Source organism: Trichosurus vulpecula, chromosome 3 (assembly GCF_011100635.1).
Source record: "Trichosurus vulpecula isolate mTriVul1 chromosome 3, mTriVul1.pri, whole genome shotgun sequence".
In the NCBI taxonomy this organism is placed as follows: domain Eukaryota; kingdom Metazoa; phylum Chordata; class Mammalia; order Diprotodontia; family Phalangeridae; genus Trichosurus; species Trichosurus vulpecula.
Genome location: NC_050575.1, coordinates 324,989,019 through 325,006,611, shown reverse-complemented (window position 1 = coordinate 325,006,611; position 17,593 = coordinate 324,989,019). Strand labels below are relative to the sequence as shown.

Sequence of the window (17,593 nt, the reverse complement as noted above, 5' to 3'; positions counted from 1 at the left end):
AAAAACTCTCATTTTTTTGCATACTTATAATTTGGTTATCAATGTCTTCAAAATCAAATGTAAGTAACAGTTATCCTATTGTTTTAAGGGCTTTGATGTTTTTTCTCCTTACTTAAAAGTATGAAGGAAGGCTGCCTGATATTTAGTTTTTTCATGTTCAAAGCTGAGAAGGACAGACAATAGGAATTACATTGCATCTCTGGTAATTCCAAGACCCTTCACTCACACCCTACTCTCAGCTCCCCTATGCTGACCTACACCATGCTTTGCTTCCCTCCCTAGTTTGAAACAGCAAAACATTATCATCCCTCAGGTAAAGCGGTTGACAAAGGCTCTCCTGATTAACAGAGGGAGTGCTTGAAAAAATGTGAGGTCTGGTTCAAAGTTTCAATATGCTTCTACTAGGAAAACTCAAATGTAAAAATGTTGGCAACTAAGGAAAATTTCAAATTTTTTGAAACAAAAGACTGAACTGCCACTTTGAAATTACATGGATGAGGGTTTTGGGAGAGGTGCTTATAGGAGGGGAGGAAAATGATGTTTTGGCCATTCTCATTTTTACACTTTTCCTCTAAAATGATATTATTAAGGGCCAGTAGTGTCACTTTTACTTATAGGCCTGCCTTTGTTCCATAATTATAAGAGCAGGCAATGAATAGGATTTGAAACTAAATGTTCACAATTTGTTGAATTCTAAATCAATGACAATAGGTGAAGTTCATAAACTAAATTTCTGATGGGTTACTTAATCAATAACTAGTCATTTCTTAGATAGGAGAAGGAAATTTTCTATTTCCAACAGTAGCTGGAATCATACAAATTTTGATGGGAAATACATTTCTAGCTTGGTAGCCCTGACCACCTTGAGCTGTGTCTTTTTAAAATGTCTTCTTCCAATTTGATATTTACAATAAAAAGAAATATATCTATGACTTCTAATTCTTTGGACTAAACTAATACTCCTAGTTGTAGATGGTCAGGCTTATTAGCAAACATTGATTTATTAATATATAAAGCTTTCCCATTCACATCTTGTAATATATTTCATGCCAACAAGAAATGTGAATGTAACTTAAATCAAATATACTTAGAGTATCATGATTGATTTATTTTATTCCCATGTCCTTTTTAAATCCTTTAGTATGATTTTTATACATTATATAATACATTTTCTCTACCATGATTCAATTCAACATTTATTAAACATTTTTATGTGTAGATGCAAAGTACTAGAAATACAGACAAAAAACAGAATGGATCCTGTCCCTAAATAACTTATAGTCTGTGGAATAATGTAAAAAAGAGAAGCATACTAATGTAAATTGAGTAGTTTGTGTGAATATACTAGTAACCACTATTCAGAGGCTTCTCTAAATGGAAAGGCATAGGTCTTTTAAAAAAAAAAGTATCATTTGTCAAATGGACACTCTGTTTATATGATCAGATTTTTTAAAACTACCCAGAAATTCAATAAATTAGCAAGTTTGTTTAAGTTAAATTTTGTTTTCCTTTTTTTTTTTACTGAATTATGTAAGCAGGCATAAAAACATTTGCTAAATAAAATTGGACAAATATTGCTTCTGTATTTCTTAATGTTTTATTTTAGCTGAGTACAATTAAAAATAACAAAATATTAGAGTATCTTTACCATATGAAAGCAAGATCTTATAAACAGATGCTATTAGCTTACTACCTTTAAATATTATAAAATATGAACCTAGTTATACCAATACAACCTAGTCCAATCCAATTCAACAAGCATTTATTAAGCATCTACTGTGTGCAAAGGCACTGGAGATACAAAGAGAAAATAAAAAAAAAATTCCTTCAACACATATACCTGAATATATAATACACTTATATAATAATCATTTCTAACTATGTATGCAATGGCTCTGTCATATTAAGAACTTATAGTGAAGTGCTTTGATATAATATACATGTGTACATGAGAACTGAAAATAAGGTAGGAATTTGCATGGTAACGCAAACACTATAATTTAAAATCACATATGGCTGCGATTTTGAATATTCATTTTATATAGGTCATTTAATTACAAATACATGCAAATATGTCACACACACATATATGTTTCCTCACACATATATGGAAGTACTATTCAAGTGCCACTTTCTCACCCACTGCCATTAACCTGGGATTAAGGGTGAGGATCAAACCTGTGACTTTCTTTGTCTAGAGGGAATCCCTGAATGAGGAAACTGCCTCTGCCAATGTAGCTCAGTACCTTCTATTAAATCTGTAGGCTTAGAGAGCTGCTTGGACCACTGAGAACTTCACACAGTCAGTGCTTATCAGAGCTGGAATCTGAACCCAAGTCTTCCTGCTCTAGCCTGGCTCTGTCTCCACTGGGCCCCAAGGCATCCAGCTGTCAACATAATTAAATAGATAGTTCTTGATGTTGATCTTGGTAACTATGTGGGAGGCAGTGGAGTATAGAGGAAAGAACACTGGAGTTAGAGCTGAGACCTGGATTCAGATCCTGCTCCTGACATTCTTCTGAGCAAGTCATAAAACTTCTCTGGACCCCAGTTTTCTCATCTGTAAAATAGGAACAATGATGTGTGTACGCCTTCCCTCAGTGGGTTGGGAGGGAAGCTTCAAGTGCTCTGTAAAACTTAAAGCTCTGCATAAATCTGAGCTGTTGTTATATTTTTGTGTTGACTTATTTTGTGGGTAGAGTTTTGGAAGAACATTAGACTATATATGCTTATGTTAATATGTAATTTTAGAACTTATCTTCTTCCTTTTATTTTAAAACTATAGTGATGTTTATGTAATTTATTCTATAATTGATAGATTGCACATTCACTCAGTTGTATATGGTATTTGCATATTCAGCAGAACAAAACAGTAAATTGGTGGTGGATTTGAAAATGAAGAAGCTCCTAGAAGCTCAGCCACAGGTGGCAAATTCCCTCTGCAACGCTGCTCAGAAAGCTGTGACTGATGACTCAGAGCAAGATGTGAAGGTAAGATTTGTGGGAGGCTTTGGTCTCAGGACCTGTGGGGAGGTTCTGGATTGACAATTTCATACCAAATCCTCACTTTGAGATGTATAAAAAAATTGTTTAGCTCCATGTCCAGTAAAGGGAATGTCATCATAGCTTTAAGGAACTAGTACTTTAAAATAATTATTCCAGTAAAATTAGAGGATCTTTAAAAAACATTCTGAATTTCTTGAAGTGAACCATGTCATTTCCTAAGAAAAGAAGGCTAAGAAAAATCCAGCATGCTTCTCCTGTTTTCCTTAGCCTTTAGGGCTGTAAAATTTATCAATAATTTAAATGTAATAAAATTCCTATCACCTAAATAGATGGGTGATCTATGCAGAAATATTAAGATCCAGAAATGGGCCCTGTACATGAGTGTGTGATTTTGCCACTGACAGCATTTTAACCAGACCAAGCTACTCTACATTTTCCACTCTTATTTACCATTAGCCTGTTTAAATTATCACTACCCCTTCTGTCTTTCCCCTTCCTTTTACTTCATGACTAATATCTTTATGGCTTTGGGGCACTTGCAGTTCTGTATAACTTTTCACCCACCTGCAGACTGTGGGGACTGCCCTGCTGACTGAAAGGATTTCCTTCCCCAGATACAGAGATTCTTTGAAGTTCCAAAACAATGACTTTCATTGCTTTTCCCTTATACTGTCGGTTTCTATAAATTGGTGATGAAAGTGTGTGGCAGCACCAGAGGACTTTCGGTCTCTATCTTTGAACAAAAGGAAGCTTGGATCAAGTCTGATTTTTTGCGTTCAATTTAGCTTTCTGCAGTGGATTTAATGCAAAATGAAGCTAGCCTAAGAATAATACAATGGATTGAAAAGGCTAACTGAATTAGTGGGTTTAGAGGAATACATTTGTAAAGTGGCAGAAGTCCCTAGTCATAAAAAGGTTTCTTAAAATGGGATTTACTAGCTAATCACACTGATATTTTAGCATGTGCCAGGCCTAAAAAAATTAGTCATGTTTGTTTACTTTTGATAAAGACTTGAGTTCAGAGTATTAGTTATTGTAATAGCAGTGATATGCGTATCTATTTATATATATTAAACCAAAATCATTTTCTCTCCAGCAGTAAAACTAAAAAAACATAGATGTGATCATCAGCAAATGATAAATTTATTGGACAGCTTGTAAAAAAAAAGAACATAGTTTTTTTATTAGTGTGGCTATCAAAATTATGAAATTTTATATTTCTCATTCTCATTAATTTTTAAAATTTATTCCAAAAAAGGGTGTGTCTTAAGAACTTACCTTTGTGTGGGTCTTTTTAACTTAGACCTTAAAAATGGTATTTAGAAAGGACATATACATTGGCCCTCTGTTCTTGTGGGGCTTTCTGCACTGAGTTGGATTTGTTTTTTTAAATAAAATGCAGTTTACACGTTTATAAATGAGGCATTCTGTGTTTGTGGAAAAGGATAAACTGTTACCTTCCCTTGAGGATTCTGTATCCCAGGCCTCCTTGAGGCTAGAGAATAGGCCATTGGAGAACTCCCTCATTACTGATTGTCTCAATGCAGAGGAAGGGCAAAGTCTTGGTAGCTTTTGATAACCAGTTTCAGCATTCAGCAGGCTTAGCTATTAGTCATGCATCTTAGCCTTTCCCTATTTACTTTCAAAACACTTAATAAAAATAATAAAAGATTAGGTATAAAATGAAATATTTGTTTGGTACACAGCACCTCGGTATCTGCAGCTTCCACACATTGCAGTGGTTCAGTCTTCTGGGATATTTCATGTTGATAGAACCATTTGAATTTGTTACCAGTATTAACATAGGAAGCTCTGGAAAAGATAATTGTAGTTTCCTTAGCTGTAAAGGGCTTACTTACAAATCTGGCTTTGGAAAGTTATAGCTGATGAAATGCAGTTCATTGGGGTAGTATTATAATCCTACCTTTTAGCCTTCATCCAGCATTAGTGGTTTATCTCAATGGGCATAAAATTAGAAACTAGTTATTCTTGTCATACAAGTCTGTGGGTCTATATAAACCGATATAATTCTTCACTGGACAGAATAGTGGAAGGAAAAGACTTGAGGGAACATGGCTTTATAATCACAGATCATATGGATGCAAACATTTACAAAGTTTCTTGGGTTTTCTTTTTTTTAAATGATGATAACCTGCTTAAATTCCATTTTACTCAAAGTTGTTAATTGAGGCAATTGAACTTGCAGGGTAGTGGTTCAAAAAGTATAACTGTGCAAGAAAAGCATGTAACCATTAAAAAGTTTGATATTTTGCCCTCTTTTAAGTAGCTAGTCCTCTCACCCACAAAAACTATAATCTAAGTCTTGAGATTCAGAAAATTTAGAAAAATCAATGATGGAAACCATACCTTTCAAATTTGTGAGTTCACTATTTTAAACCCCGTTAATGCTACGCACTTTGTGTTTCTGGTAGAATGGGACAGAAGATCACCGAGCTGAGCAATTACAAAAAGCAACGGAACGTTTTAGAAATCCTGTTGTGTTCAACAAGGATTCTACAGTCAGAAAAACTCAACTCCAGTCATTCAGTCAGTATGTGGAGAACAGACCAGGTAGGAACATTTGAAAAAAAAATGTTTTCCTAGCCTATGATTTAATAGTATTTAACAATAAATATATTAAAAACCTGATAGCATAAGTCCTTATTTCAATACACAAATATCAAGCTTTATAATAATTTTACATGTCTTTCCCCTTTTTTCAAGAGATGAAAAGGCAGAGATCAATACAGGAAGATACAAAGAGAGGAAATGAGGAGAAGACGGCGATAACTGAAACTCAGAGGAAGCCATCAGAAGATGAAGTGCTTAATGTATATTAATTTTTTGTCTGGTTTCATGATTGCTGATAATTCCAAACTGTATGTGGAAATAGTGCCTTTATTTGTTAAAATGAGATGTTAGGTTTTTTTAGATGTCAATCTCCAGTGCATTCAAAGCAGAGTGAGAGGGGTGCACTGTTGAATTAGTCTGCAGTGTGGTGATAATTGTCAGATAAAAAAAATGAATTTTTCAGAGTTCCACAGCCCCAGCTTCCTTGAGACATTTCCATCAGGGCACTTCCCATAAAGAGATTCCAGTATTGATCTACCGGGAGGATTTTAATTATTACAATAGCAGATACCGCAGAGCTGCAGTTAGAGGGAAAAGTCACATGAGACCTGCTAGAATTTCTCAGCCAACCCATTTTGTTGGCTTGGGTTAATGGGTGTTCAACCTTTCCATTATCCAGATCAGCCGTGAATTACTAGCTGAATGATGTTTGCATTAATATAATATATATGGTAATTTCTTCACTTAATTAACGGGGAGGTTCAGCTCAGTAGGGGTATGGGCTGATCATGTGTAAAATTGATTTGTGAGGGAAATATTTGATAGACCGCAGGGAGAAAGCTGCTTTTGATGGACAGCTGCAGGACAGAAGCAGGAAGAACAAGTTTTAACCTGAATTTTTGTATGGAAACAACATGGTCTTTGATGGTGCCCTTTTCTGTTGATGTCCACAGTTTGTCTTAATATCATCATTGTTCTTATTAAGCCAGGATGCCCTTGGTTGGTGATTTTGTATTCCTTGAAGGAACCCTAAAATTTCTGGTCTCAACCTGAGATTTGTTAATGTTCCAACCGCTACTTAATATTTTCAAGTAGTATCTTTTAGAAGACCTTATAAAGTCTTAGTAAATTCATAGTGTTTGTATTTATCTGCACTTAAGCTCTCAAGACACCCTCACAAATCATTTAATTTAACTTCTCTTAGCTCTTTGAGTATACTACACATTCAAATGAGAAAAGTCCAAGTATAGAATTTTCTGCTATTTTAAAATGGACTACAATAAGTAAAAGTTGAGTTGTATGCCCCTTCTTCTCCTCCATAGTTATTTTCTTCCCCTTCACTCCATATGTAGATAGCATAGTGTTTCAGTTCCTTCCATTTGGGATGTTGCTAGCAAGTGGGGGGCACAGGGGAAGTTCTTTTTGAAAAACTATTGCTGGTAGAGGGGGTTAAATGAGCACAAGGTAGATAACTTCAGTAGAATACTTAAAAAAAATGTGCATTTCTATGTGAAGCTGCCACTACAAGGATACTTGACTTTTTTGTGCTGTGGACCTGAAGGCTATGTATCCCTACTTAGAATAATGTTTATCAACTGCACTCATAATTGAAGGAAATGCTAGATTTTATTTAGAAGTTAGTGAAAATAAAGGTGTCCTTTTTTCCCCATCTAACTTCATGGAAACCATCAGATCTATCGATATAACTTGAAGATGTGTGGACCCCAGGTTAAGAACTTCTACCTTATAGTCTGTTCAGCCTGTTCAGTTACATGTTGTCATATTGAGGAAGAGTACACATATTATGTGAGTGTAAAAGAGCATCACATTAATCTTAGCAGATCTTCCTGAGAAGTCATCAGTGTAAAAATTATCTGAAAGACTTCAACTTTAAATTTGTCAACTGTTTTAATCGATTTAAAAATCAGTTGATATGAAAATTGAGATCATATATGAGTGTGAATTAATTTCTAGTTACTAAGGAATAGCCTTCATATATCCTTCTTCTTGTTAGATCTCTGTGTAATGAATAAGCACAATCCCCAAACCTTGCCCATCTATATCATACTTTTCAATCTTGCAACTCTGCTAAGGAGCCTTGGGAGAGAATTCCTCATGGTTTCTTGGAGATTACTATGTTCATCTAGAGGGAGGATTCTTTGATGTAGAAGAGGGTTTTCCCCCCCTATTTCTTATCTGGAAGGAGTACCTCAGCAGCAACATAATATTTCTCAGCAGCTATTCAGGCCTCTGTTAAAGCCCCGGGAATATCTGGCTGAACTAGTGCTCCAAAGGGAGCAACAATTAATCTATCTCTGTGACAATAACAAGTAATGACTGCTACCCAAATGCTAGTTAGAAATATGTTTGTTTTGTAGTTATAATCTCAAAGTAAAATTTAGGATTCTACTGACATTTTGCATTTCAGTTGTCTTCAATCTAGAACTATAAGCAAGATTAATTATTGACATTTTCAGTCCTGTTGCCATAATTTCTTTCCCAGTATGAAAGGCTATAAAATAGATAAACAAACATATGGAGCTTGATTGAAACTATAGAGTTACCAAATCAGTATACTGGCCAAACTCACTATTAAGAATCACGTAGGGGTGTTTGAAACCACCTGTCAGTGTAGAAATCACAACTACCTCAATTTTCTGTATATTGACAGGGTTCCAGCTCTACATTGAAGAATGAAAACTTGCTTTTGGCAAAATATGAAGTATTAGAATTTCCTCTTCTCATATTTATTAATATCTACAGTAGCATGAACACTTAATGAATACCTTTTTTTAAGACTAATTTTTTTAATCCAGTATGTTCAAGGTAGATTGCCTTCTTTGAGAATTTATTATTTAACCAAGCTTATTTCCCAGATGTTATACTTTTGAGCAAAATAAACTCATTACACTTCTGGTACTTTATTATAACTAGTATAAAGGTGATGATAGTGCTTTCAGGCCCTTTATCTGTATTTTAAAAGCTCTGTCAACACTAAGGAAAATTAAAGTTTTGTAAACCCAAATGTAAAATCATAAAGGCAAATGCCAGGGTAAAAATTTTCTTTATAAAATAGTTGCCACAGTAGTAATATTTGGCAAACTTGTGAAATAGTAGAGTTTGCTTTTTGGTACCAATTGTGATATTTGGTTCTTTAGGTAAGTGCTTTACTAAGTGTTTATGGAAAGGAAAAATGCAACTTACAAGTGATTTTTTTTCTTCTTGTTTGTTCTCGTTAACAGAAAGGGTTCAAAGACACCAGTCAGTATGTTGTAGGAGAGTTGGCAGCACTAGAGAATGAGCAAAAGCAAATTGACACCCGTGCCGCGCTGGTGGAGAAGCGCCTCCGCTATCTCATGGACACAGGTACGGTGCCCAATTACACTGTAAACAGTTTTGGCAAATTGAGCGTTCACAAACTCTTATAGAGTTTTGGAAGTGTGAATCTTTGAAGCCTGAATGTTCAGCAGAACTGCCTTGAAAATAAAAAGGCTGCGATTTGCAGCCACCTCTCTGGGCCCTGGTGATAAGAGTGCCTTCATGGGAAGTGATAACTCGCCCTGATACCGTGTGAGCCAGCACTATTGAACAGTGTGCTCATCCATGCAGAGTTGGAATACACATCTGTGCCTCATTGATATGCCACTGCTTTAAAAAAAAAAAGTAAGATCTTCACTGTTCTACTGATTCATTGGGGGGAAAAAAGATTTGGCCTGCTAAAGCCATGTACTGCATGAAACAGAGCACAGTACATGGGGGAAGGCTCCATTGACTAGATCACTGAAATTTGAGAATACTATCTGGTTACTGATGCTCCACAATTATTTTTTTTCAGGAGAACAGGTTTTTAAAAGTCTGTAATACCTTGTGTCATAGGTACATTTGAAAGGATTAAAGTATATACCAAGGTTTTTCCAAATGCATTATAGCTGCAAGTTTCAGTCCTAAGCAGAAGTTGGATTGGCATTAAATGCTGATTGCCAAAGGCGATTAAGGAGATTTAACCATAATAAGTTGTGTGAAACAAAAATTATATGTTTCTTTTTTAAATGTTGCCAACAAAAGAGCGAAAAGGGAAATTAAAAGAAAATGTGTAAATGTGCTTAAAATACACACATGCATTTACACAGGTATACTGTACGACGCAATAAGGAGTATATGAAAAAATAAACATTTTCTTGTTTCATACTGGACCAAAAAAAAAGATTTACTTAGAAGTTCAGGTAGGTACTTTGAATTTCTGCTTTCAGTTAAAAGAAATAATTAAAATTGAATAGCATGATTTAAGAATGGTATGCCTACTTGAATTTTTCACTTCGCCATCTTAACTTTGGCTCACAAGGACGGTTTTCTTATGTATACACAAAATGATTGAACTGCCAAATTATATTTACAATCATAGAGCCCCCACAAGCATGAATATTTGGAATTGGCACAAAGGCAACGTAAGCTTTTAAATGAGGTATTTAGAAATAGATACACTTAGTAGATGGCATGAAGTTGTTTGGTTAGCTATATGTATATGTAACAGGTGTCTATATAACTGGTAATGCAGCTTTTATTATTTCAGACTTGACTTTTCTTCATTTTAATTTTTAACAAAATTTATAAGGTAGAATCCATGTGAAAGTAGAAATATTGGATAATGTTGCTTCTCAACCTTACAGAGTTGGAGCGGTCTATGTATACATATGTATATGGCAGCACCTTACTCATCCAGAGGTCACTTTTTTTGGTATCTTCAACTATGTCTCCCAGCTCAGAACTGTGAGGTAAAAGAAAAAGTCACAGCAGCTGAAAGAAAGTCACAAAGTCACGCTCACTCCTTTTTGCCTCACTTACAGCCTGTGTACTTTTATTTTAGAGACAGTTCTACAAGATTAATTATGTAATTTCTTGGCCCACAGTAGAGTAGAAGCGGCAAGCAAGAAGGTTGAGGAGCTTGCTAGAGCCAGGCACACTCAAAGGAGCAAGAAATGACAGCTGATAGATGTTAGTGAGTTGGAGACAGAAAAACTCTAAAAGCAGATACAACAAACTAAACACAGCAGTCAAAGCCATTTAGTGTGTGGACAAATAGCCCTAGACAATTCAATAGTCCCTGAGAGCATCAAAGAATAGTCTATTTGATATTCATAATTACCTTCTCAATTCATCAAGTAAAGGTTAAATTATATTTATTATTAATATAATTTTCTTATGCAAGGAAATTTTAGATTTAATAAAAAACAGATGAAATTATTAAAAATTCAGCGCTAAAACAGGTTATCTTCATTTTTTGAAAAATTGATTCATGTAAAACACTTTGTTCTCCTATGATGCTGAATACATGAGGTATTTCTCTTATGTATATACATGTGTCATCTGGCAAAGGAGAGCAGAACTGAAAAAAATGAACTATGTTCTTTTTCTTTTGTCCTCCAACCCATAAACCTACTTTGGTGTGGATCAAGACCTAGACATTTCTGGGCTCCCCTTCTCACTAAACTTAAAGCCACTCATAATCCAGATGACTCCTAGAGAGGGTAGGTGGATTGTATAGCCTCTTAAGAACTTTAGCTCCACACCAGAATAGATGCAGATACTTTTCAGACTGGGTTTGCTATAGCTTAAACCCAGGGTCAGGCCCAGAATTAACCTGGGCTTTCTAAGACTAGGGCCTATAACCTGGGCCTATAACTTGGGGCTCCTTCCACCCAAAACCCCTTTATTGTGGCCTGCCTAAAATCTGATTGGCTCCTGTGATGGTCAGAGGATGCCTTTCTTCAAGCTGCATATTGTTTGGTTTCCTATATACCTTAAACACTATTATAATTACTATTATTAATTGTTATGGTTAATGTTTAGTAAATCCATTTGTACGGCACTTTCAAGTTTGTAAAGTATTTTCCTCACACTATCCCTGTGGAATAGGTATTTTTTTTTGCCATTTTATAAATGAGGAAACTAAGGCCTAGGAGAGTTAATGATTTGCCAAAGGTCACAAAGTCTGTCATAACGGATTCAAAAAATTACCTGGGCGGTGGGGGGAGGGAAGAGATGGGGAGAAATTCTGGAACTCAAAATCTTGTGGAAGTGAATGTTGAAAACTAAAAATAAATTAATTAATAAAATAATGCTACAAGATATCAAAAATTACCTGACTTCAAGTCAGCCCTCTTTCTAGTAGTTACCTCTATGATAATAATAGTAAAAATAATACCATTTTCAGATGACTCTAACATGTATTTCCTTATTATTTATTTGTTATTCAGTAGCAAAGTGGCTCAGTGGGTAAGAGTGCTGAACTTGGAGCCAGGAAGGCCTAAGTTCAAATTCTACCTCAAGAACTGACCAGCTGTGTGACCCTGGGCAAGTCACTTAATCATTCTCAACCTCCATTGCTTCATCTGTAAAATGGGTATAAAATAGTCCCTACCTTTCAGGGTTGTGTGAGCTGAGGAATAAATCATATAATATTTGTAAAGTGCTTTGCAAACCTTAAAAGTTGCCATAAATGCAAGCTCTCACTTGTTAGATCCTCACAGTAGTACTATTACATAGGCAGGGCAAATTTTATCATTCCCATTTTACAGGTGAGGAAACAGGCAAAACGACAGTCAATGGCCTGCCCAAAGTGACACAGCGCCATGGAACAGAAACCAGAAGCAACACCTTTGGATGCCTAGGTTAATGTTTTTTCACTCTAGCTTCTGTTCGCCAATACTTTAAGAATCCCTGATTCTTAGAGGTGTTATGCTAGTGCAGATTACAGTTCCTCCATACCCAGGCCAAAAAAGGTCAGCTTTCTAATGATGAAATATTCTAGAAAGAGTTGCTATATTTTATTTGAAATTTGAAATTTTTATATAGGTATAAATAGTACCCAACTTAATTTGGAGTCTGTTCCCAAAATTCATTTGTAGATTGGTTAGGACTCAGTATGGATTTTTCTATAGAGGCCCTGAGAATTTCCTCGGCCAACCCACAAAAGCCTATTTAACCCATAAAGTAGGTAAAATATGATTAACAGTAACTCAGAGCCTCGTATCACTTTAAAATACCTCCAAGTTCATAGGGAAGCAAGGAATGGGAAATGAGGATGGAGTCTTTGAGCTTTGGCTAGGTCCCGTTTGTATGGAACCATTCAACTGTTATCTGAGTCTCAGTTTCCTCATCTATAAAATAAGGGTAATCATCCTTTCAATGTGCACCTTGCAGAGTTTTAGTAAAGAAAGCACTTTGTTAACCTTCGAATGCTCTTCAATGTGAGGTATTAACTATAGCCTCAATGGAGAGCTCTGGCAACCAGAAAGGTGCTCCCTGGGTCACCCACAGCAACATGCAGGTGAGCAAATGTGAGCTCTGATAGAGGCTTTGTCAGGAGCTGGGGAGGGATTGAGTCAGGGTGTTGTGGGCATTCCTATGGATAGACTCTTAGATCACGTTGCTGTCTGTGTTTAAATTGTTTTTATAAGACACGTCACTTCTGAACATCCCAGGACTCCGTCAAACTATTACAGATACCAAGGAGTTTTGTACTTCATTTTATTTTTTGTGTTTTAAAATTAGTTTTTAAAAGAAACTTCTAAAAAGTTTCCAACGCACAGTTAGTAACCATCAGTTTGTTAAGAACAGTGAAAATTGTTAGACTGAAATTGTGCATGTGTTCTAAGCTGACACTTTGTATAGTAAGTATAGCCCTGGGTGTATTTGTGCAGCAGCGTTGTAACCCCTTGAAAAATGGAGTTTATAATGGAAATGCTGATGGGCCCCTTTACTATAGTAATGCAAATGGTGCCTCTATAATGAACAGCCTTTCTTTTTGAATCTCAACCTGTTTTCATTTGATGGTTTTCCAACTTCCTTGGATGGAACAGTAATGCTTTTAAATTTCAATGGCTTAGTAAAAAAAAATGGTGACAATATTTTATTTACATTTTGTGAGTAAAAATATAAACATGTGGGGGAAAGCAACCTCTCAACAAAAGAGCATCTTGCTAACAATTAACTTCCTAACCTCTAAGGACCTGACTCTGGGTAAAATACCCATCTCTAGACCACTTCAGCCCACAGATCCAAAAATGTTACTTAGTAGAAGACTCTCTCCCCTGCCCTTTATTCTTATCCCCACCCCCTCTTCCTCCAAAATAGATTACCTGACCATTAAAATATATTAAATTTACTTGGGGAAGTAGGGAGTAAGAATTTTAAGAAGTGTGCTTCTCTGTTTTTGTGCTTTATAACCACTTTAATATTCTCATTTTAGGTGCAGGAATCTAGAGCCTTAGTGCCAAAAGCCTCTCTAAATCAGGAAATAAGAGGTTGGGGTGGGGAGGGGGGGAACAGTAGTGTGTGTGAGGAAAAGCGTAGAAAGCTTTATGGGTTGCTGTTGGGAGCTATGTCCCTCCTGCTTCTTCACAATCACCTGCTATCTTGTTTGACATACTTTACCTAACACATCTCTCACTCTTTTTACTGCCAGATTTAACAGGGTTCTGATAAGTGATCCTTTGGGGTATTTGGTCCCTATTTCATCATTTTGATTAATAGCTCAGAAGAGGCTGTGATCACTTGTGTTATCATCTTTAGCTGGCTAACATTCATTTAGCTAGTGAATAAAATGTCCCTTAGCCAATCCTTTTGGGCCATTTAAAGAAGCAACAAGATTGTGTTCCTCCCACGCTGTTCCCTGAGACTTGATAGCAGTGTAGTATACATGACAAATCAGACAGTATCAATTCCTCCTCATTTAGAACAACCAGAGAGGAAAAAGCAGGCTACCCTTCAAAACAAAGAGACAGGATCCTTGGCTGTTAATCTTGAGAAGGTTCAGAAACTTGAGAGCTAGTACCCTCAGAGGCAGCTTTCAGCTGGGTGACCTAGGATAAGCTGCTCATGATTTATCTAGAGACACTTTTCCAAGGTGTGTTAAAAAACAAAACTAATTAAAATTACAGGTGACTGGATGACTTCGTATTAATAGCCTGTAATTTATGTCACTGTGTATGTGTGTATTTTCTATGTAAAACTCCCTGCACATCTCCCTGCACCTTTTACTTAAAATGAAAATATAATCTTGGCTTGTTTCAACATGAAAATATAATCTCATCAATTCCAAAGAAATAGGATGTGCTGGCAAATTATAAGACTATAGAAAATGAGTGCTTCTTGTGGTCTGAACACTGAATAATCTGATTAATGTCTAACTTAGGACATTTCCAGAAGGGTTTTTGCGTTGATGTTTCTGGATTACTACATATGATCATAAATGATTTTGTTTCTAATGAGTAAGAAAAAAAGATATTTAGCTGAAGGTAAAAATAAGAAGAGGCATTTATATGATCAGAGTCCAAAATCACATAATTCAGGACCATTGATATATTTTTCCCCTCGTAATGGCCAACATTAAATGATCCCAGACAGAATTATCTTGTTATTCCAACAGCACAACTTCCCTGCTGAAACTGTTCTCTGTGACATGGATAAAATACATGCTATAGTATTACATTCAATGTAATTGCAAAATTCACAATGCAATTAGAGCATTAAAAATTCTTCATAATGATTCTGTAGCAGCTATACTATGTGTAACTTATCTAGAAAATGAAGGATTTGGACTAAATGATCTCTAAGATCCTTTCTAGTTCTAATGATTTATAATCTATCTTTAATTCTCTGTTATCTATATTTTTTCTAGAAATATCATTTGAAACCTTTTGATAATCAGTAATTTTGTCAGTTAATATTGTTTTAAAACTTTTACTTTTCCTGATTGCAGTGTTATATAAATGCAAATATATGTATATATGTATATGTATATATGTAAAATTTATATTTCCTATATGAGTGAGACCTTGTGTATATTACCAGCTGATAAACATGTTTATGGTGCTATATAAGGATTAATTAAGTAACAAAAACTCTATTGACCGTTGATCATAAAAGTAATTGAATTAATAGTACAGTAAAATAAATGTAGAAAAAAATACAGACAAGAGAATATGGTGAAAGCTTCTGTAATGTTTTAGATTAATAGGCATACAAAATTCTTCACATTTTTTTATTACGTTGTCCCTAGATGAATTCAAAGTAATTGGGGTGGTTAATTTTATTTACACAGAGCCGTTCACAGCGCATTAAATAATAGAGATAATTGAACAAGAATTGTCAAGTGTGTACTGATATCAGACATATTACAGAAGGGAATGTGCATAAAACTTCATTTCTATGCAGCCATTGTTTATGGTAATTAAGTACACAGATTTATCCCTTGGTTGCCTTCCAAGCTTATGGCAACTGCTATTGTTGTGCTCCATTAATATGTAATCAGGAAATAGTTTAATTTTCTAATCTGCAGTTTGAGAATTCACTTTCTAACAACTCTTAATTACTGCATTGCCCTAATGATGCTCATGGTTATGAAAATTGAACCAATAAACTCAGTGGAAGAAGCCAGAGGGGATTATAATTCCAGAGGTGGTGCTTACTTAATAAACTTGTTATGCCTTCAGCAGAGGGAGCTCAGTGTCCTTCAAAAGCATTTAATTTTATATTTTAGAATTTACATCTCTACTGTGTAAAGAGTTAAAAGGTATGAGAACAATATTGTTCTAAAATCAGTGTACCATAAAAGAGATATTATAGTTTAGCATTTTTCAAAGGCTTGTAGTAATTTTAAATTTTAATGACTATGATGTGGTAAAGAAAGATTAATGTTTTACATTGACTTTAATAGCTTACTTTTATTTTTAAAGTCCTTATTTTATTAATGGACCTTAATTCAAAAGTCTATTTTGGGAACTTTGTCCATAATAAAACAAACCACTATTTTGTTCTGAAAAATAAGATCTCCAACTCTGAGCTATATAACTTCTCTCTTCTCCCTTCTCACCTGACCTTTGTCAGGATTTAAAATGCAATTTATCCCTGCCACCCAGTAATTAGGACATCTCTCATATCTTTTTTTTCTTGAATATAATCCTGCCAGTTTATATATTACAGAAAGTTGACCAGACCAAGAATAATTAAATTATCCTGGAAGTAGTACTGACAATTTGCTAAATTATTTTCATTTTGTGTCTAGAAGTTCTTTTGTGGTATTGAGTCTCTCTGAATTCAAACCCCATCCTTTTAAATTCTACCATAAACCAGTATCCAGGATTTTGTCACCATTCTTTAGAAGTATGATGAATATATGTGAATGTCAGGTGAATCATTATGCTGTATTCTGATGCGCCTCACTGATATTTTGAATTTCAGTTAAATTATGAGGTAAAAATATTAAGAAAATTATTATTTTACCTTCTTAAAAACCAAACTTCATCGGTGTTCCAATACAGGTTATGGAAAACTTTTACTTTATCATTCTGTGAGGTCCTCTCCAGGTTTAAATCTATGATCCTATGACCAGCCTTCCTAGGAGCAATCATAATCATCAGAGTTTTAGAGACCACTTTTTGAGTTAAGGTGCCATCACTTCAATCCTCCCTAAAATCAAGATCTAGACTGCTACCACCATACTTTAGAAGAGATTTAGATCTTCAGGTGTAAATCAGAAGTTCAAATAATTTTAACTGCTAATAACTTCTAATAAAATTTTACCCCAAAATCACTAAAAATGAATCTTAATAAATAGCGAAGTAAGTAAATTCTTCTTTAATGCCCTAACAAGGGCAAAACATTCAAGTCAGTACATAATTCAGCAAACATGTATTAACTGTTTTATGCAGAGTATTGTACTAGAAACAGGAGAAAATATTAAGTTTGGCTACTCTTATCCCTACTCATAACTGAAAATGAAAAGAGAATTTTTAAAAATATGAAAAAACATAAAAGTTTAATAGCTTGCTGTATTTTCAACTTAGATCATTGTACAGATTGATATTAATGAAATTTGTATTTTTACATTTTCCATTTCTTTGAATTATTTTTTACATTATGGTACTGATAGAATACATAATCTGTATTTAGAACTTTTTCTTCTCTGAAACATTTATCTATTCTAAGGTCTATTTTAACTCTTCTTGGGATAGTT

The 17,593-nt window shown here is 34.8% G+C and overlaps 1 protein-coding gene across 10 annotated transcripts in view; it reads left to right on the top strand.

Annotated features, from left to right (window-relative positions):
* EHBP1 (EH domain binding protein 1) overlaps positions 1–17,593 on the top strand; it is a 433,107-nt gene that overhangs the window by 350,505 nt on the left and 65,009 nt on the right. For 8 of the 10 annotated variants that reach the window (XM_036752173.1, XM_036752175.1, XM_036752180.1 and 5 more), the window contains 4 exons: positions 2,861–2,991; positions 5,439–5,577; positions 5,731–5,837; positions 8,820–8,943. In XM_036752173.1, coding sequence (XP_036608068.1) covers positions 2,861–2,991; positions 5,439–5,577; positions 5,731–5,837; positions 8,820–8,943 — 501 coding nt within the window. The remainder of the gene's footprint in view (positions 1–2,860; positions 2,992–5,438; positions 5,578–5,730; positions 5,838–8,819; positions 8,944–17,593) is intronic. The other 2 variants (XM_036752182.1, XM_036752181.1) reach the window with 1 other exon arrangement.